Source organism: Panthera leo, chromosome D3 (assembly GCF_018350215.1).
Source record: "Panthera leo isolate Ple1 chromosome D3, P.leo_Ple1_pat1.1, whole genome shotgun sequence".
NCBI classification, from domain to species: Eukaryota; Metazoa; Chordata; class Mammalia; order Carnivora; family Felidae; genus Panthera; species Panthera leo.
In genome coordinates, this window is record NC_056690.1 from 17,250,316 (window position 1) to 17,271,227 (window position 20,912).

At 55.1% G+C, this 20,912-nt stretch overlaps 1 protein-coding gene across 2 annotated transcripts in view; it reads left to right on the forward strand.

Annotated features, from left to right (window-relative positions):
- The window catches only part of WSCD2 (WSC domain containing 2), a 54,682-nt gene that overhangs the window by 23,095 nt on the left and 10,675 nt on the right, over nucleotides 1-20,912 (forward strand). For both annotated transcript variants that reach the window (XM_042910668.1, XM_042910669.1), the window contains exons 4-6: nucleotides 7,393-7,514; nucleotides 9,976-10,150; nucleotides 16,217-16,381. In XM_042910668.1, the coding sequence (XP_042766602.1) occupies nucleotides 7,393-7,514; nucleotides 9,976-10,150; nucleotides 16,217-16,381 (462 nt within the window). The remainder of the gene's footprint in view (nucleotides 1-7,392; nucleotides 7,515-9,975; nucleotides 10,151-16,216; nucleotides 16,382-20,912) is intronic.

Genomic DNA, 20,912 nt, shown 5'->3' on the forward strand with positions numbered 1-20,912 from the left:
GACACACGTGGCCCAAAGAGAGACTCGAAGCAATGCCTCCTGATCCCACTCTGGCTCCTTGAAACCTCACCTTATTTGGTATTCAGGGCATTCAACTCAGCCCTCCTCTCTAAGCTGGTAGGGTCAGGGACTCATTAGCAGATGCTTAAATGTCAAAGGGAGACAACCTCCGTGGAACTGGGCTTACGGTCTTCCTTCCGCCTTCCCACTCTCTCAGTCTGGCGGCCTGCAGATGGCCTTCGTCCAGGCGTCCAGGCCAAAAGGAGGAAATCACCTGGAGAGATGGCAGGGAAGAGGTTCCTGCCCCCTTCCCACTGCTTTTCGGGTTAAGTCTTAGGGCAGGAGGCAAGGAGACCGGTCCACCGACCTTCACCTGCCCCTTCCACTCTACTTCCGGCTCGCCAGACTCAGGCGTATCCGTCTCAGAGTGAACCACCCAGTATTCGCATCTCCATTTTAAAGATGAGAACATCGAGGCTCCAAAAGGAGAGGAAACTTGCCCAAGGGCGAACACCGAGGAAGGGGGTAGCCGCCAACGGGCACTATGGGAAGAGCTGCCTGCGTGACAGGCACAGACTCCGAGGTCCAGGGAAGAGAAGTAGAGGTGGCACCAGAGCTCGTGTCTCCTGGCCGCTAGGCTTCCGCTCCTTAGCTAGGCGGCTCGTCCCGAGCCTGTCGGTTCCAGGAAAGTGCTATGGCCTTTTGGTGTGGTGCCAGACTGGTGCCTCTTCTGGAGCCCCTGGGTCAGGGCCGACCCCCTCAAGGCCACCTGCAGACGCATGCTGATGTAGCCCCATCAGCCAGAGCCCAAGAGCCAGGCCCCCCCAGCTGGGGGTGTTGAAAGCAGGGTGTTTGGCCAGGGGGGAGGTCCAGATGCACGCGTGTGGGCTCACGGGACCTTGAGTGATGCCCCGGTGACCTCAGCTACGCAAGGTCATATCTGCAAGAGGATGTAGGGGTGACTCCTAGCAGTGGTGACCCAAAGACCACCTTGGGCGGGGCGCCAGCTGTCACGTGCCCACGGGCAGACACACTCCTATGCAGAGACTCACGTCAGGTTCAGGGTTACACAGGACCGAAACAGATCCCAGCAGTGCCCCGGCTGCGCGCTCCAGGCATGGGGGTCCCTGTGCTCTCAGCACCCCGGGGAGATCCTTGTGATCTTGTCTCTTGTATGGTACAAGCATGAAGTGGCCTCGCACTGGGGAAACAGACATGCTTGCAGGATCTGAGGTCCTGGCTGTTCAGGGAATTTTTGAGAAATGCCCGACCCCTGGTGGCATCGAGCCTGTCTGGGGGGGAAGTTGGCTGCGGCTTAGCCCGGCCCTCCGCTAGGAGAGAGAGAGAGAGCCCTTCTCCACCCAAGCTACATGGTTGCCAGGCAACCCAGAGAGATCACCGAGGATTGCATCTCTGCCCCGTGGTAGAGGTCCCACGCACAACCACACGGTCACGTACAGATGCCCACCGTCAGGAGACAGCCTACACCCTCAGGGTCCTACATTCCCACGAAGACAGAGCCACGTGGCCGCATTGGTGGGCTCGGTGCTCAGCATTCACATGCCCAAACAGATCGGTTCTCTCGTTACCGCACGTGTCCACAAGATGCACACACTGCCTCCTTGTCACACACATTATGCACACACGTCCCACCTCCCAGACTACAACCAGGCCCACAGGTAATCTCGCAGTCAGCCCCTCCCGCCCCGCTGATGGGCAGACGGATGCACTCACCCCACGGGTGTCCATACACCGCCCCCCCACCCCCTGCTTCTGACACAACTCTTTTCCCCAGCACAGTCTCAGAAGGGTGGGGGTGGGGATCCATGAAGGAAGCACCCTTGAGGGCAAGAGATCGTGGGCTTCGGATCCCTACAGTGTACCCAGGACTGCCCCAGTCCCAAAGGGGCCACTCTTAGCCTCCACCCCAAAACTGATTCCCGTAGCAACCTTCACGGCCTCAGCCATGACCCGGGGGAGATGGTCTCTTGATTCGCGTCCTGGTGGGAAAGAGGAAGGTTAATTTGAATATGGGTTTAGAGACTCAGAGTCAAGACCTGGGCATTTTTTGGCGCTCCAAGAAATCCGACTCCAGTGTCCAGATGTCCCAGGGCGACAGCTTTGACTTTGTGAATGATTAAGTGGAGCGAGCGTGAAGGGCAGGATCCTGGGACAAAATAAATGGCCCAGTGTTTTGAAAATGCCGATTCAAGGCCCGGGGGTGGCTTCTAAAGAGAGACAGCCCAGAGAGTGTGAGAACTCTGAGCTCAGACATTCCTGGGTTGGAATCCAGAAGCTGCTACTTGTCACCTGTGTGGCCTTGGGCAAGTCACTGTCCCCCTCTGAGCCTCACTTTCCCCTTCTGTATAATGGGGAGAAAGAGACCTTCCTTGTAGGGAATAGGGGACCAAGTATATCAAGTGTTAGGGTGTGTGGGGTAAGAGCCCAACTCTTTTTTTTTTTTTTTTAATTTTTTTTTTTTCAACGTTTTTTATTTATTTTTGGGACAGAGAGAGACAGAGCATGAACGGGGGAGGGGCAGAGAGAGAGGGAGACACAGAATCGGAAACAGGCTCCAGGCTCCGAGCCATCAGCCCAGAGCCTGATGCGGGGCTCGAACTCACAGACCGCGAGATCGTGACCTGGCTGAAGTCGGACGCTTAACCGACTGCGCCACCCAGGCGCCCCAGAGCCCAACTCTTAATATCAGCTCAGGCCATGACCTCCCAGTTTGTGAGATCGAGCCCCACGTTGGGCTCTGTACTGACAGCATGGAGCCTGCTTGGGATTCTCTCTCTCCCCCTCTCTCTGCTCCTCCCCTGCTTGCGTGCACACGCTCTCCCTCTCTCTCAAAATAAGTAAACACTAAAACTTCTTTTAAGTATATCAAGTGTTTAGACATTGCCTGGCGCACAGCCTCCGATAATACCCTCCAGAGTGGAGGAGACGTGTCACTTAGATTCCAGTATCCCCTCTGCCTCTTTGAGTGGCACAGCTGACTTGGGTCGAGTGGTTTCAGCCCTCTGAGCCTCGTTTCTTCATCTGTCAAAATGGGGATCCTGAGATCACAGGCCGATGTGCGTGTTCAACAAGGCCACGCCTGGGAGCGCTCAGCCTGGTTCCCGGAGGATAGCACGCGACTGATAATTCAGGAGCCACAATCGTAATGGGGATACTCTGATATTACTATAAGCATCTCATTATCATAACAGCATCGTTATTATTGGAAGGAGCATGGACTTGGGAGACAGAGAAACCTGGCTTCCATTTCACTCCGTCATTTGATCGCTCTGTGCCACGGGAAGGCAGCTTCCTTGAGCCTCAGGCGGCTCGTCTGTGAAACGGGAGAGGCCCCAGCATCTACCCCATCTGGGTGCTGTGAGGGTTAAGTGGATCCCAGGCTCCCAGCAGGGAGCCTGGCATCAGTGGGGACTCAGTGAATGGTAGCAGAGTTGAAGAGAGAAGGCAAACTCCCTTGTTTCTAAAAGCAAGGCGGGGTCTCTCTGCCCTGTGACCCGAGTGGGCTGACAGCTAACTGAGTTTTCTGGGTAAGTGAGGGTCTGTGCACCTGCTTTGGGCTTCCCACCTCACTGCTGCGAGTCTTTGGCTCAAATGCCTGGCTCCCTCCCTGACCTCCCCTTGGGTAGCACATTCTCTGAGCATCATCGAATCTTCCTCGGGATGACTCATGAGTTTATGGGGCTTCCCTCTGAGCATCCTGGGCCACGGGATGGGAGACTGTCGCGTGTTCCCCACACAGGACACTGGTGGCCTTTGGGGGGTAGCAGTTCCTCATTTGGGGGCTGGAGGGCTGTCCTGTCCAGAAGAGCAATCTGCATAGTCTGTTCCCCACCCTGCCATGCATAAGGGGGGAAACTGAGGCCTGGAGGACCACAGGGCGAGTCAGCAGCATCCTGGCCACCCCCAGCCTCCACAGCCCCCACCACCTCCCTCCCCAGCCTGGAGCAGGAGCGAGGGCTCCAGGAAAGCAGGGAAGAGAGAACTGGATGGTGCGAGCCTGCGGCGCGCTCTGGAAATTAGCCATTTAACCAAATTCCAGATGTCTTCTCCGTTTGCTAGATTTGCCTCCGCGAGGAATGACTTCGGGCTACTGGGTGCCAGGTGGTAGAAGGAATCACTAGGGTGACAGCTGACATTTAAGCCGATCATTCCCGAACTCCCTCCCTCCCCCTCCTCCACCGTCTTTCTGCCTGGGGAGCGATTCCGTAGCCCTTTCCCTGCACGTGAATGTGAATAGATGTTTATATGCCAACGGGGAGGGCTGACACCCCGGAGAGACCCAGAGACAGACTATAGAGTGGGGGCATATATGTGTTTGCAACTTTAACTTGCTTCCCTTTTTCCGAAGGGCTGACATTTTGTTGCTGACAGCGATCCATAGTAAGTTTTTGCCAACGGTGGGGGCCTTAGGTTGGTCCCATGACCTCTTGGTCTAAGTCCTGCCACTGTCAGCTGCAAAATGAGAGTTTGCTCCCCGCCTTCCAGAGTTTTCCCCAAGGTGCAGTGAGGTGATGTTTGTGAAGTTCCCAGCACAGCAGCTCACACGTGGTAGGCACTCGGTAACTGACGTCTATTTTTGAGCCCCTGGTTTTGATCTGCACTATGGGAACGGTGTCCTTGGTTTTACGTGAAAGCCGTGTTCTGGAAAGGTTCACATAACTCAAACATGAGCACGGCTGACCTCAATTTTAAATGGGCATCATGGGGGCGCCCGGGTGGCTCAGTCGGTTAAGCGTCCGACTTTGGCCCAGGTCATGATCTCACGGTCCGTGGGTTCAAGCCCCGGGTCGGGCTGTGTGCTGACAGCTCAGAGCCCGGAGCCTGCTTCGGATTCTGTGTCTCCCTCTCTCTCTCTCCCCCTCCTCAACTCATGCTCGCTCTCTCTCACTCTCAAAAATAAACAAACAACAGCAAAAAATTAAATGGGCATCATGAACCTTTTGGGAAATTTGACAGGGGCATTTAAAAACTTTTAGATTTGTCTTAATGACATTGAAAAAATACATATTCACTGTAGAAAAAGAAAAGGGTTTTAAAAAGATGGAAATAAAAATTGCCTATGCTGCTACTCCATTCGTCAGCGTTCTCCAGGGAAACAGAACCTGTAGGAGTTTTATTTATATATACGTTAGGAGGCTTATTTAAGGCATTGGCTCATGCAGTTGTGGAAGCTGGCAAGCCCGACATTTTTAGGGCAGATCAGCAGGCTGGAGACTCAGCAGTTAATGCCACAGCTTTGAGGCAGAATTCCTTCTCTGGGAAACCTCAGGTTTTGCTTTTAAGGCCTTCAACTGATTGGATGAGGCCCACCCTTGTGCTCAAGGGAACTCTCCTGTAAGTCTTCCCAAAGTGAACTCATTATAAATGTTAGCCACATCTACAAAGGACCTTCCCAGCAGCACCTGGACATATGTTTGATCAAACACTGGGGCGTCATAGCCTCGCCAAGTTGACATAAACGACCATCATGCTTGCCGTTCAGAGATGACTGTGGCTGTCAACATGTTTGCGTAGGTCCCTCTAGAGATTAATGTTGAGGGTTCATTTTTTTATTAAAAAAAAGCACCTTTTTTTATGGGGGTGCCTGGGTGGCTCAGTCGGTTAAGCCTCCTACTTCAGCTCAGGTCATGATCTCATGGTTTGTGGGTTCGAGCGCTGCGTCGGGCTCTGTGCTGACAGCTCAGAGCCTGGAGCCTGCTTCGGACTCTGTGTCTCCCTCCCTGTCTCTTTCCCCCTCCCGCACTGTCTCTCTCTCTCTCAAACATAAATAAACGTTAAAAATAAATAAATAAATGAGCCTTTTTTAAATGTTTGTTTATTTTGAGAGAGCGAGAGAATCCCAAGCAGGCTCTGTGCTGTCAGGGTAGAGCCCGACGTGGGGCTCAGTCTCAGAATCTTGAGATCGTGAGCTGAGCCGAAGTCAAGACCCAGACGCTTAACCGCCTGAGCCACCCAGGCGCCCCTGAGAGATCACTTTTGTACAAAATTGATATTTGGTCATATGGGCAGTTTGATAGTCTCTGCTTATATTTAGCATCTTGAACTCATCTTTAGCTCTCTAAAGGAGCCTTGAATGCCGTTGTCATTATTGGCGGGGGCATGGAGTCCCATTGTGGTGGTGGTCTGTATTTTATTGCCCGGTGCTTCGTCGTTGGACACCCGGCTGTTCCCAGTCTTCCACGTGTTAATGCGAGTGAGTGCGGTGGGGAACGTCCTTATTTATACATCTGTGTGCCCCCCACAGTGGGTGCCACAGGGGCCCGCCCACGTCCCCTTTCCCTGCAGTGACTGCCAGCAGCCAGTGGTTCACGTCTGGTGCCCACTCGTGCGAAAATAAACCTTGGCCCCAGAGGAGCGGGCTCTCCCAGGACGTTGTGTCCCGCGGCCAATATCTGACGCGCGGCGGGGAAGGGGGGACACACGGCCAAGGCCGGGCCCCTTTCCTTGCAGTGGGACCGGCTGTGGCACGGCTTGTCATCCGTGCTTGGGTGGGACCCAGCCGAGGCGACATCCTTGCTCGGTTCCTGCCCTGCTTCTCCCCCGCCCCCCTCTCCTGAGAGCACACCTCAAGAAAACACTGTCTCGGGTCCTGCTCGTGGCAAACCGGGCCTCAGGCATCATCGCTGCCTGTTGCTTTGGGGTGACTGTGCGGCCTCCGAATTCCCTGTTGTGTGCCTGATCGGGTTATCTTAAAGGCGGTCCCTCCGGCAGATCAGTCCCTCGTAACCTGTAGGTGCTCAGCACTGGGTGGGCAGAGGATGATGGGAGGGAGAAGACAGCCCTGGGTACTTTGCTTCCCTCGATCCTCGAGCAGCTGTCTCCTGAGGGGATCACAAAAATCCTCCATGGCATGTATCATCCCCCTGAATAGGGGGTGACCGTTGTGGAGGATGAATAAGGCACAGGAACGCTGACAAAAGGGGACAATAGGGCCCCACAGGAACATCCGGGACCGTTGACAAAGATGCCAGGGTTGAGAAGACTTTGAATTATGTAGCCGATCCGTCTCCACTCTGGTACACTGTGTGACCTTGGGCAAGACTCTTGCCTTCTCTGGGCTTCGATTTAAAAGCACTTTTCGGGGCACTTGGCTGGCTCAGTCAGTTAAGCGTCTGACCCGTGATCTGGGCTCTGTCGTGATCTCACAGTTCGTGAGCTCGAGCCCCAAGTTGGAACTGTGAGCTGACAGCACGGGGCCTGCTTGGGATTCTCTCTCTCCCTGTCTCTGTGCCCCTCCCTCGCTCACAGGCACATGCTCTCTCACCCTCTCTCAAAATAGGCAAACATTAAAAAATACATAAAAGCACTTTTCTTTAGAAAGTGGTTTGCCAAGCTGAGATCTGATCACTGCTTTCCCCTCTGGCCCTCCAGATGGAAGCGCTGTCTTCCGAGGCTGCTTCCGCAGGCCCGACAACCTCTCCCTGGCCTTGCCCGTGACAGCCGCCATGCCGAACATGTCCGTGGACAAGTGCGTGGATCTCTGCACTGAGAAGGTGAGCCCGGGGTCCTGTTCACAAAGCTCCGGGGGGTGGGGTGCGGGGGGGGGGGCAGTGTGGAACAGCTGGAGGAAAGGGGGTGCTTGGCTGGAGAAGCCGCAGCTCGGGCAGGATGAGGGGGTCATCCCTCTGATGTGTGACACGGGAGAGAAATGCAACAGTTTCCTGTGGATCTAAGGGGTGGAAGTTACAGGAGGTCGATTTCTTTCCCCCTGAGGAAGCGGGTTTGTTCTAATCGTGGGGAATGCTCAGGCCTGAGGCTGACCTCCTAACTGGGCCTACAGGCATGAGTAGACGATTGTCAGGGAAAGGCAAGGGCAGCCCCACTCTGGGACAGAGTGAGCTCCCCGTCACCGGAGGCAAGCACGTCGAGTCAGGGCAGGTGTGGCATCCAGAACGTTGGGCGTTGGATTGAAGTTGGACTAGATGATCTGTGGGTCCTTTCTCAGCCCGAGATCCTCCCTCCCTGACCAGAGAGTGAACTTCACAAGGGTAGGGGGTGTGCCTTGAACACTGATGCCCCCCCCCCCATACCCAGAGCAGAGCTGGGCACAACACTGGCACTCAGTGATGTCTGAGGAACTCTGTCCTTCTTTCAAGGTGAGCTCATTGCACGAGCAGAAGCGCCCCTCCCCCACCACAGAAAGGTGGTTGCCCATGCCGAGAACCTACTTTGTGCCAGGCCCCATGCTCGGTGCTGGGGATGCACGGTCACCAAGATGGCGTGTCTGTCCTCAAAGATGCTGGCGGTTGTGGGGGGGGCCTGCCTCGTGGCTCCTGCTGGGTGCTCCAGCCTGGACCCCAACTCCCGAATGCCCCACCTGCACTGAATTGTCCTGCTTGGCCCAGCCCTCACGGGGGCCCCTGATCCATGAGGCACACCTCGCAGGAACGCAGAGGGCTGCCACTCACCGAGCACGGATCTCACGCTTCACCTCTCACGTCAAGGCTTAGACTCGAGAATTTTCACCCTCATTTCACGGATGACAAAAACCAAGGCCCGCACAGGGGAAGGCCCCTGCCACACCTACGCTCTGAATTTCTGAGCTACCCTAGAGACCTCCCCTCCCCCTCCCCAGAGAGGCTTCCAGAGCCTCTAGGCAGGCAACTTCAAGTCACCAAGCATTTCCTGAGTGCTTGCTCTGCTGCTCCTAAGAGACTTCCTGGCAAGTCAGGGGCCAAGTTCATAGGCTTAGGAGGTTTGACCAGCTTTTGATCCAACTTTCTCTCTCTCGGGTGGGCATGGATGCCCCTCTTCCATGGCATCCCCTCCAGGTGGACAGTCCTTGGTCCCCGAGGGCCCTGGAGCCTGCAGGTGGGACACCAACAGTGAGACAATGAGGTCCCAGGGCAAAGCAGCATGTAACAAAGGGTCAGACTGCACGTGGGATTGGGAATTGAGGGTATGTGGGTGGATAGGAAGCCCCCCCCCCTCCCCCGCAAACCTCCCTCTTCCAGTTTCTTCTGATCTCCTTAGGGGGTCACAGGAAAAAAAATCTCGGGGATTAAGTGACTGAGGGTACAGCACTGCCCGCGTCACGGGTGGAGGAGATCTAGGATATCGGGGGAGGCTCGCTGCGTATCACCTGTTAGAAAATGCCATCAGTCACGGCCCACGCAGACCCACCTGCGTACCAGCGTCTTTGTCTCTCCCTCCCTGTCTTTCTCTCTGTCTCTGCTAAGAGGTGAAGTCCCTATTCAATGTCTGTTAGAAAGAAACCGATCCTATGGTGCCACGCTTGCTGAATTGGTTTGTTACTAGATTATTCCTGGGACCCGCTATCGGGGAGGATTCAGGGCTGCGGATCTGGAGCAGAGGCCAGTCTGGCAAGGGGCAGCCCAGTCCCCTCCGAATCCAAGTCCCCCCCCCCCTCCCCCGCTTTGCCGCTCCTCGGGACAAATGAAGCAATTGGGAGCAGCTGTCGCCACGAAATCGTGGCTGCACGTGGCTGTCAGTATCCTGTTTGTCGTGAAAGAACGGGCTCACACAGCCTCTCCCAAGGCGTGGGTTTCGTGTCCCCCCCCTCGGCCCGGGGGACTTAACGGTGGCAGGGCGGGCGACGGTGAGAAGAACATTTCCTGGTAAGTTTTCCTTCCGGTCCTCCCGGAGAAAGCTTCCTCCTGGAGCTCAGGTGTCTCCAGTACTTTCCGCCTTCCGCTAGTCTCCGCCTTTGCAGGAAAAGCGGAGCCCACCCGGCTCAGGGCCTCGATGCAATTGAATCACACGGCTTTCCTTCTCTAGTGTTGGCAGCTACGGCGTGGACGCGGACGCCGGTGCTGGTTTTATTTGTCAGTTACCGCTTAATAAAGCCGCGTAGGAGGCGCGCAGGGCGGGGCAGAGCTGTAAGAGTGAAGTTGGCCGCGAAGGGGACGCTGGGAACGCCAGCCCTCCTCTGCATTGCGAGCCCGGTCAGTCCCGCGGTTTGCTGACCTCCTTCCTCCCCGTGTCCCGCTCCAGGAGTACCCGCTGGCGGCCCTTGCGGGCACCGCCTGCCACTGCGGGTTCCCCACCACGCGCTTCCCGCTTCACGAGCGGGAGGACGAGCAGCTCTGCGCCCAGAAGTGCAGCGCCGAGGAGTTCGAGAGCTGCGGGACCCCCCGTTACTTCATCGTGTACCAGACGCAGGTCCAAGGTAAGCCTGGGCTCCGCCAGCTGACCCCCGGATGCTGTCCAGGGGCTTCCCTCCCCGGAGATGCCCGGGTCAGCCCCTTTCATGCCGCTGGTGCTGCTCAGACCGGGGGGTAGGGGGCTGGGGAACTTGGCTTTAGCGACCCTGACGGGCAACGGAAGGAGGGCCTCAGGTGAGGGGGAGGGGGCGGTCTGCAGACCCTCATCTCTGTCCCGCATACTGAAGCCCCCCGCTTTGGTGGCTCTTCTCCTGCAGTGGAGGCAGTGAGCTTGAGTGTGACGTCCCCAGGGCTGGGCGTGGGGGACCTGGGGGACCAACACAGAGCCGCTGCAGGATCCTGGGCAAGCCACTTCCCCTTTCCGGGCCTCAGTTTCCCCATCGGTAAAATGAAGTTATAGAATGTGGACTTCCAAGAGCCCTTTGAATTCTAGGAGTCTGTTGAGGTATAAATTCTTCTTTCTCCGTCTCACACGTTCCACTTCTGCCCCCCTCCCTCCCTTTGCTGGTGGGACCCCCACTTCCTGTTCAGCTCCCCTCCCGCCCCTTGTGGCTGCCAGCCCGTGGCCGCGGTGCTGAGGATGCGTCTCCGGGACATTCTTTGCGCCAGAGTCTGTGTTGAGTCCTTAGTTCACGCTTTCTCTCTGAATCCCCTCAGCTCTCCTGGGAGGCGGGAATAATCATCACGGCCCCTTGACGGTAGGGAAACTGAGACTCAGAACAGTTCAGGGCCTTGCCTGAGGTCACGCCACTGAGAAAACTTCTAGATGAAAACCATCCCCCCTGACCGAGGCATCACGACGGGTGGGTGGCTCTTGGAGAGGTGCCTTGACAGGACACTCGGCCCAAGGGAGCCCCGTGAGGGGTTACCCCGATGTCTGAATATGCCGACCACCTACTATGCGCTGGTCCTGTGCGAAGCCTCAGCTCATTTCATGATGTAAAGCCTGCAGTGAGTCTGTGACCAGGGCAATATCATCCCCATTTTCCAGGTAGGAGAAGCAAGACCCGGGAGGTGAGAACTGGCCACAATTGTACATCTACAAGAGTGGTTTGTTTTCATGTTTCTGACTCCAGAGCCCCTGCTAGAAAGCCCTAGCCCCAGTGTAAAGAACACTCCCCATACCCCCTGAAGCCTGGAGACCCAGTAGAACACCATTGGGCTAGACTCCTCTTCATCTCCCAGGAACCGGGCCACCCCGTATGGTTGGGCAGGTTGGGCACTGCACAGGCACAACCTACAGGGAAGGTGGTGCCTGAAAGCCAGCCCGTGCTCTGCCCTCCGGATGGAAGTGCCTCTCTCTGCCCAGAGGAAGGAGAGAGCGCCTTTTCCTGATGTGCACAGAGGTGCCAAAAGCTAGTGGCAGCCCCAGCAAAATCTTGTCCCCTTTTCGGTCCCATGGGGTTACCAGGGGTGGCCATCGGTGGCTGCTTCCGTGGCACCTGAGGTCCTGCTAAGAGCCCAGGGAGCGGGAATCAGTTTAGCAAGTGTGGCTCTTGGCTTTGTTTACACTCCCGTGAGGGGGACGAGCCTTTGTTCGCCTGCAGGAAGTGTCTGTCAGTCTGTGCAGAACTGTGTCCCCTAGCCTAGCGGAGAGTTCTACATAGATTAATCATTCCATGACCACGAATGGCTTTGATGGGGACGGGGAACAGACATTGGAGCCTTTTCTTTTTTTAAAAAAAAATTTTTTTTTAATGTTTATTTATTTTTGAGACAGAGAGAGACAGAGCATGAATGGGGGAGGGGCAGAGAGAGAGGGAGACACAGAATCGGAAGCAGGCTCCAGGCTCTGAGCCATCAGCCCAGAGCCCGACGCGGGGCTCGAACTCACGAACCGTGAGATCGTGACCTGAGCTGAAGTCGGACGCTCAACCGACTGAGCCACCCAGGCGCCCCTGGAGCCTTTTCAATAGCAGATAAAGAGCCCCTCATTGATGACTTTGCTCCTTCCCTGTGCCGTGTCCCCAGGCCATTACTGGTCTCTAGTTTTTCCACGTCAGGCTTGCAGCTCCTCGACGCTGGCGAGGTTTGAGAGGCCTGTGGCTTATTAGGGCTGCCAAAAGCCTGGTCCGTCTCGGCTGCCATTTATTGAGCATTTACTATGTGCTAAACAGTCATGTTCCTGCCAGGAACTAGATGGTCATTGAACACCTGAGTGCCAGATACGGTCTAAGCCACTTACACCGAATTAACTCCTCTAATCCTCCACGATAGTCCAGTGACCGAGGCATTGCTATCATTACTCTTTTACAATTGATGCAACCTGGCACAGAGAGGTTGGGTAGCTTGGCCAGAGTCACACAGCTAGGACAGGGCAGAGCTGGGAGTCAAACCCAGGTGGTCTGGGTCCTGAGGCTCCACTCTTTTTTTTTTTTAATGTTTTCTTTTAAATTTATTTTTTATTTTTGACATTTGTTTATTTTGAGAGACAGAGACAGAGCACTAGTGGGGGAGGGGCGGAGAGAGAAGGAGACACAGAATCCGAAGCAGGCTCCAGGCTGTGAGCTGTCAGCACACAGCCCGACGCAGGGCTCGAACTCACAAACTGTGAGATCATGACCTGAGCCGAAGTCAGACGCTTAACCGACAGCCAACCGGGCGCCCCTGAGGCTCCACTCTTAACCACAGCTTCTCAGCATATATTGGAAATACTTCACACATCTTATCCATTTAATCCTGTAAGGTGACTAGCCGCATTTTACAGGTAAGGAAACAGGCTCAGAGAGGGGAAGAGACTCGTTCAGTATCACACAGCTCCCCCTTACCAGCCCTAGACTAAAGCCCAGGTCTGTCTGATTCCAGAGTTCTCTACAGTATTGCCTCCAGCATTTGTCTGATTGACGGAGCTTAAGCACCAAATAAACTTTCTTTTTAGGGCTGAAAACAACAGCCTTTATACCTCAGGGAGGGTCTTGGCCTCCCATTCAAGTATTTGAATGGAGCATTCTGTTTTCTGGAGAAATTGAGGGGCCAGATTTTTTTTTTCCCTCCCTCCCCGCATTTTATGATGGAAAAATGTCCAGCCTCCAGGAAATTAAAAAAAAAAAAAAAAAATGGAATCCTACCGTAAACACCCATAATGTGTCCCATAGATTTCACATTTGTCAACATTCTGTTACATTTATCCTCCACCTCCCATTTCGCCATCCTTGGTCCTTGCCTTCGTCATGCATTTCAAGGTCCGGTTGACCCTTGAACAAGTCAGGGGTTGGGGTGGTGCTGACACCCTGCACAGCCGAAAATCCACATGTCACTTCTGACTCCCCCCAAAACTTAACTACCAACGGCTTGCTCTTGATTGCAAGCCTCAATGCTCCATGTATCGTATGCTGTGTCACAGTAAATACGCTAGAGAAAAAAAAGCGTTAAGAAAATCTTCAGGAAGACACATTTATGGTAGCCTATTGTGTTTATTAAAAAATCTGCAGGTGAGTGGACCTTCACAGGTCAAACCCATGCTGTTTGAGGGTCAGCTGTTCAGTTGCAAACACTGTGACACTTCAGGGTCCGTATCCTTAATTTTAATTCAGTATTTGCTTACGGTTTTTGAAGTGACCTTTGCATAGCGTAGAATGCACACATTTTAAATGGGCTATTCAGTGACAAGTGGATAATTCACGCCCCTTTCAAAACGCAAGACCTGGGCCGCCTGGGTGGCTCAGTCACTCGAGCCTGTGACCTCAGCTTGGGTCACGATTTCAGTTTGTGGGTTCGAGCCCCGCGTCTGGCTCACTGCTGTTGGTGCAGAGGCCACTTCGGGTCCTCGGTGCCCCTCTCCAGCTCACGCTGTCTCTCAAAAATGAATAAATGTTTATTAAAACAAAATAGAAGACCTTCCCATACTCCGGAAAGTTATACACCTAGGCTGTTTTGCAGTATGTTTCCACGAAAACCATTCCCAGATACCCCCTTGGCTTCAACAAAGACCGGATTCTTCTTTTCCAGAGTCGGCTGTGCTCTGCACAGATTCGACCTGGGCAGTGGGGGAGGGGAACCGGCCCTCTGACTAGTAGTAGGAGCCACAGTTGATTGGCATCCCTATGTGGGAGAGCCCTGTGCTAACGGCACACGCCCTCATTTGACCCGCCCGAGGACACCATGGTTGTCAAGAGTCCCATTTTGCTGGTGAGGAAACTGAGGCTCAGATCCATCATTTTCCCCAGGCCACCCAGCAAGTCGCTGGAGGAATTGGAATTTCAGTTCGGGACTTCAAACTTTTCCCTCGAGGGGCCGTTACGAGACACCAGTGTGGCTCATAGATTTCAGTAATGGCAGGTCTGGCAGAACAGGAAAGACCATGTGGAACCTGGGGAGGAATTCTGGGAAGGACGGGATGGAGGGCGGTATCAGATGCTGAGCCGGGGGCGGTCACCGGTGCCTCGGGCGGGACAGGCTCCCTGCAGCAGCGGGTTGGAGCCCGGAACGGCGCTGCTGGGAACAGTAGGAGGAAGTGGATTGGAGAGTGTGGACAAGTCTGCCAGCAGTGGGGTGGAAACGGGGTGAGGACAGGGAGTGGCTCCTCGAAACAGAAGTGTTTAATCCTGGAGTGATCTGGGGGCACCTGGGTGGCTCAGTCGGTTGGGTGTCTGATTCTTGATTTCGGCTCCGGTCATGACTCCGTGGTCGTGGGATGGAGGCCCACATTGGGCTTAGTCCTGGGTGAGGAGCCTCCTTGGGTCGGTCTCTCTCTCTCTCTCTCTCTCTCTCTCTCTCTCTCTCTCCCCCTCCCCAGGAGTGGGAGGGAAGGATGAGAGGGTAGGAGTAGGATGTGGAGCAGCGTGGCGAGCTCGGGCAGGGGAGAGGGGGTTGTCCACAACCCGAACTGAGGATTGAGGTCGTTGGCCCAGAGTGCAGAGCAGGGCTGGAGCCCCAACTCTAGGATTCTCTCCTCTCCCCTTCCACTGCAGAGTCCCCTGTGCTGGCCTTCCCTCAGCTTCCCTTACATCCGTAGGGGCCAAAAGAAACCACCGCGGTGCCTTCTCAGCTCCGGGGCGGGCTGCAGTGGGAGGTGTTGAGGCTCTGACAACAGGGGCATTGGGAGGACTCTGGAAAGCCAGAGGATCAGAATGGTACCCACCTGCCCAACCCATGTACAGATGAGGAAGCTGAAGGCTAAAAAAAACCAACTACCCCCTGCGAGCACTTTGGCGCGTTAACATATTACATGTATCATGTCAGCCCGTACAAGATGCCTGCAAAGTAAATATTGTTACCCATCCATCCGCCGTGATATCCGTCCTTCTACCTGCCCATCTATGTGTCTGTCCATCCATCCGTTTAAGACACTGGTATCGTCCCTACTCTATGCCAAATGATACGGAAAGTGCTGGGGAGGCAGCAGAAAGCAATGTAGGCAGGGTCTCCAACTAAACAAATAGTCGTTCGAGTAACAGTTGAGATGAGCCATATGGGGGAGACGGACAGTGTTCGAGAATGATAGCCCAGGGAGTAGGGAAGGCAGGCGGTGCTGATTCAGCGGAGTGGAAGGAAAGCAGCAGTCTGCCTGGCAAAGGCAGGTGGGAGGGCAGCGAAGGCTCCTACCCAAGGTGCCGAGTCAGGAAGGAGCAGGGCACAGATAGGAAGTGCGGAGACCCCGAGGGCCGGCAGGCGGGGGTGGGGGGTGGGATGAGCCCCGGAGGACGAAGGAGCCAGGCCACCCGGGACTTGGAGGCCGAGATCAGAACCTTGGACTGGATCCCATGCAGGTGGATGCCGTATGAGGGTTTGCATCTAGAGGGAAGGACGGTGGAGTTGGGGGCGGTGTGAGAGAGCGACTCGCTGTTCCGGGGGGAAACTGAGGCAGGAGAGAAGACGCTTCCTTGTAGCTGATGTTCATTGAATCCCTGCTATGTGATCAACCCTTTTCATCCATGAGCTGATGTAACCCTCACGTCAATCCTGTGATGAGGGACCATTTTCTCCTTTTAAAGATGGGGAGGCAGGCCCGGAAGGAGTTCTGTCTTGTGCACTGGGTCGTATGGCTGGGAAGCGGGCCGGGATGGGGCTCAAGGCCCTGGTCCCTTCCGGACGGGCGCTGTCCGCCCCTGACCATGCCCTGCCTTTTGCAGACAACCGCTGCATGGACAGAAGGTTCCTCCCAGCCAAGTCCAAGCAGCTCATCGCTCTGGCCAGCTTCCCAGGCGCTGGCAACACGTGGGCTCGCCACCTCATCGAGCTGGCCACTGGCTTCTATACGGGCAGCTACTATTTTGACGGCTCTCTCTACAACAAAGGTGAGGAGGCAGAGGGGAGCAGAGAGGACCCACCGGGAGGGCATGGGAATACCCTTCCTGAGCACCTACTGTGCGCCACTCCACTCACCCGGGCACGTTCGCCAAGACCTACTGTGCGCTTGGCCCCCCTCCCTTCGCTTAGAGCCCACCGACATCGCCTGAGCAGCTTCTGTGCCATCAGGCACCTACTGCGCGCATGTGGTACCTTCCCTCCGTTGAGGTCGCCACAAACGTTCCTTGAGCACCTACTAGGTGCAGGTTCCTCACCACAGACCTTTATTGACCAGCAGTCCTGTGCTGTATACAGAGGTAACAAAACTAGGTTCGTTCTGGGGGTGCCTATGGAGCACCTGCTGTTGGTCAGGTGTCTTGTCTGCATTTCAGAGCCCACATCCTTACCTCTCCGTCATAGGCAAGAAAGCCCTGGGGGTTCGCACTGGGGAACTGAATGTCTTGGATGAAATACCCATGGGTCGTGAAGCCCCCTCCCAGACATGGCCGGGGGAATATCAGGGGACGTATGTGGGGCAGCCCTTGGCTGTGGGTCTTTATGTCTGTAAACCAGATGAAGACCACTTCCTGGCTGTGTGACTTTGAGCCAGCTTCTGTGCCTCTCTGGGCCTGTGTCATCGTGTGCAAATCAGAGCTAACAGTATGTACTTGGTGAGGTCATTGTGAAGGTTAGTGAGTTGGTATGTGTAACAGGCTTAGCACAGAGTAAGTGTTCAGTAAATGGAGGCTGTGAATACTATGGTCCAAGCACTGGCCGGACGCAGCTTGGTGTTGACAGAGAGCCATCCTTCCATTCCAGCTCCGGGAGAGCCAGGGGGCATCTGTCTGAGGGTAAGAAGCAGGAGGAAAGAAAGACAAGAAGGATGACAAGGGACGGGTTGAAGGATGGGCTTAGCAGCAGGTAGGGGGTCGGCCTTAGAATCCCGACTTTCTGTATATCGATCAGGCTTTAGTTTTGGCATAAGTGATCATTTATTGAGCACTTAATACGTATGAGGCTCCAAACTGGGTGTCTCGCTTGCTTATACCAGGATTTGAACCCAGGCCTGGCTTTCAACAGTATCTCTGCTCCTAACCACTAAGTTGAGCTGCCTTTATGGGAGCTGCTGGGAGGAACCCGGGGACAGACGGGACTCTCTCCGGTTTGCCCTGGAGAGCGGCAGGGGGGAAGCCGACTCCGAAAGCATCCCGTGGCTGACTCACATTCTAACCTTCCTGTGGCTGCAGCAGCAAGCCTATTTCTGGAATTCTAGAACGTTACAGATAGGAGGGTCCTTCAGGAGCATTTAGTCCAGGGATGCAAAGTGGTATCACCTCATGCGTCCATTCCAGTGAATCCGTGTGTTAAGAAGGATTCTGAGGTTCTGTTCTCTTTCAGAAACCAAAGTGCCTTAATCTAGTAGTGATGTCTGTTGACGGTGTAGGAGGAGGAACAGTGTGGCCACCTGCCAGGTATTTACCACCTCTGGTCTAATTCAACCTAACTTTGGACCACAGGAAACAATCTTAAAATGGAGTCAGGGGATTGAATTTTCAGACCGAACTCTTACCAGGTACAAGACCTTGGGCAACATTTCTTTGCCTCTCTGAGCCTCAGTCTCCTCATTTATACTGTAGGGATGTCCACACTGAACTCCTAGCGGTTTTGAAAGAAATATAACGAGACCGTGTGTGTGAGGCTATGTTGTAAAGTATACGTTATTTTTTAAGCGACCTGTAACTGGGACAGTCAACTATTAGGCAAAGGAAAGGGCTTGGCCTCTGACGACACATGAGAATCACCCGGGGAGCATTTCAAGTCTTGATGCCCAGGCTGCACCTGAGACCATTTCCATCAGGATCCTACGAGGGGAACAGGGTGTCAGTTTTTTAAAACCTCTCCAGGTGATTCGGGCACCGAGTGAGGCCCCTGGCTCCTAGACCGGGAGCCCAGTATTCTCACCTCTGGACCCACAGCATTCAAAAAATACTGTGTATTTTAGGGGCACTTGGGTGGCTCAGTCGGTTAAGCATCCAACTTCGGCTCAGGTCGGTTCATGAGTTCAAGCCCCACCTCGGTCTGTCTGCTGTCAGCATAGACCCCACTTCACATCCTCTGTCCCCCCCCTGCCCCTCCCTGTCCCCCCCCCCCCGGCCCCTCCCGTTTGTTCTCTCATTCTCTCTCTCTCAAAATAAGTAAATAAACTTAAAATACCGTGTATTTTACACTCGAGTCTTGGGGGAATATCAAGAGTTGGTAATTAGGGGGGCGAGGTGTGTATTAAAATTTTAAAAAGGAAAAGAGAGAGAGGGAGAACATACACCCTCCCTGGCCGGTCCTCAGGCTCACACCGTGTGCACGTTTCCTTAGGTCCCTCCGAGAGGGGCAGCTGAAGCTTTTTGAGCAGCTCCCCTTTCGTGAGGGGCTTCAAAATGCTTCCTGTGTCCTGAGCCCTTGCAGGGAACAGTGAGTTGGCCCTGGGAGTTGGGGGCTGGCAGTGGGGGGCAGGTGCATAGAGGACCCCCCCCCCATAGCATCAGTCGGTTCTGCTAACCCCACGTTCCTGCCACCACCACAGCATAAGGAAGTCCTCAGAGCTGGAGGGTCCTGGAGTGGGGGGGGGGGGTGGATTTGCCCCCACTGGGGGGCCAGTCTGCTGCCCCTTTCACACATCCAACCCCAGGTATGATGACTTCACAGGTGGAAAACACACCAGCCATTTGCACGCGGGTTTCCTCTCCCTGGGACCTCGGGCCCCACCCCCTTCCTAGCTCTTCTGCCTGGAAACCTGCTCCCCAAGCTGCGGGTCACATCCCCCTTTGCAGCGTCTCTGGCCGACTTCCCGTCTTCCTGCTTTTCTCCCTTGTATCCAGCGCTCTCCTTCCTTGTAGCGGGGCCCTTATTGTTGTAAATGTCATGTCACTGTTAATAATGCTGATCATTATGGGCCCGGCTCTGGGATGCGTGCTTACAGAGTTTGTGATTCAGTCTTGGGTGGGGGTTGTATGTGCAGAAGGTGGACAGGACTCACCTGAAAGGAGAGAAGGGAGTCCCGGGCAGAAGCCACGGGGGTGGGCGGACATGTGAGGAACAGCCGGAAGAGGAGACCGTGTGATTGGTGAATCAAATAGTCTGGTGGTGCTGGAAGGGGGGAGGGCCGGGGGGGTGGGGCACAGGAAGGGCAGCTGGGACCGGACAGGCAAAGCCCGTGCAAGCCCTCTGAGGACAGTGCACATTATCCTGGGGCCGCAGGCTCATGCAGGGAGTGGGGTGAAGAGGGGTTCTAGGGCAGGAGGGTCTGTGCTAAGATGTGCATGTGTGAAATACCTCTCTGGCCACAGAGTTTGGATGGGACGTTTCGGCTGCAGAGACAGTGGTGGGGAGAAGGGCACAGTGGAAGGGACATTTAAGAGGCCGTTGATTAGAAGGGATGGGCCCAGAGCGGGTTGTTTCTGTATGACAAATGGAGCCTCCACGGATTCTTGCTGGTTGGCAACTTTTGGAGTTTCCTCCTTCCTCCCTGCCTCTAACTAGCTGGATAACTGGGGGTCTGTCCCCTGCCCCTTGAACCTTCGATTTCCTCCTCTGGAACAAACTCGTGTGGGGTGGGGGACCCCCAGGGCCCTCCCACTTCTGATGGGCTGCCTGGAATTTTCTCTGTCCTTCACTTTCTCGGCAACCTCGTCTTCCTTCATCCTGGTAACAGTCTGCCCCCGCGAGGGACTGTTGAATAGAAGAGGGATGGAGGGAGAGAATGACTGACTGACTGGTAGATGGATTCTCCCCACCCAGAATCCACATGTCTATACCCCTTGAGTTCTGCCTTCTCTTCCTCTTACCCAGGGAGGTTGGCCATTTGCAAACTATGATTTTCTCTGTGTCCATCTCTTACTTGGTCTTTGTCTCCCTCTGATCTTTATCTCCTTATTTTGATGTCTGTTTCTCTCCCCCCCCCCCCCGCTTCTGTCCCCCTTCCTATCTCAGGGACCCCACAGCCCCAAGTGCAGGCTCCCGCTCTGTGGCCTGTCAGAACCCAGAGGTGGGAGGGGCTGGGTGACTGCCCAGATTGGGCAGGGCCCTTCTCTGCCCCTGGGGGCCCACAGGTGGGGCAGGGCATTGGGGAGGCAGCCTCTTGGCCCTGCTGACACAGGACCAGTTTTCTGAGAAGTGCCTCAAAATAAACCCCATCATCCCTGGAGGACTGCCAGCCTCCAGGGTGTCCGTGTCCAGAGCCAGGAGTAGGTCTTTCCTGCCCCAGTAAACTCCGGGGCCTGCAGGAATGTGGGTGGAGTCTCTGCCCTTCTCTGTGCCTCAGTTTCCTTCACTGCCAAATGTACCCACAACTCTAATAGTATTTCACACTGATGCAGTGGAGTTGCTGGGTCCTGTGTCCCACAGGGCGCCCCCTGGTGGTAGAGTTCCGCAATTCCGCTCTGGCCCCAGGCTTGCACCCGTGATTGCTCTGTCATTACCTACAGGTCCCTCCCTGGCGGACAGCTGAGCTAGGTCCTCAGGCATGCGGATCCCATATGGCTTCTC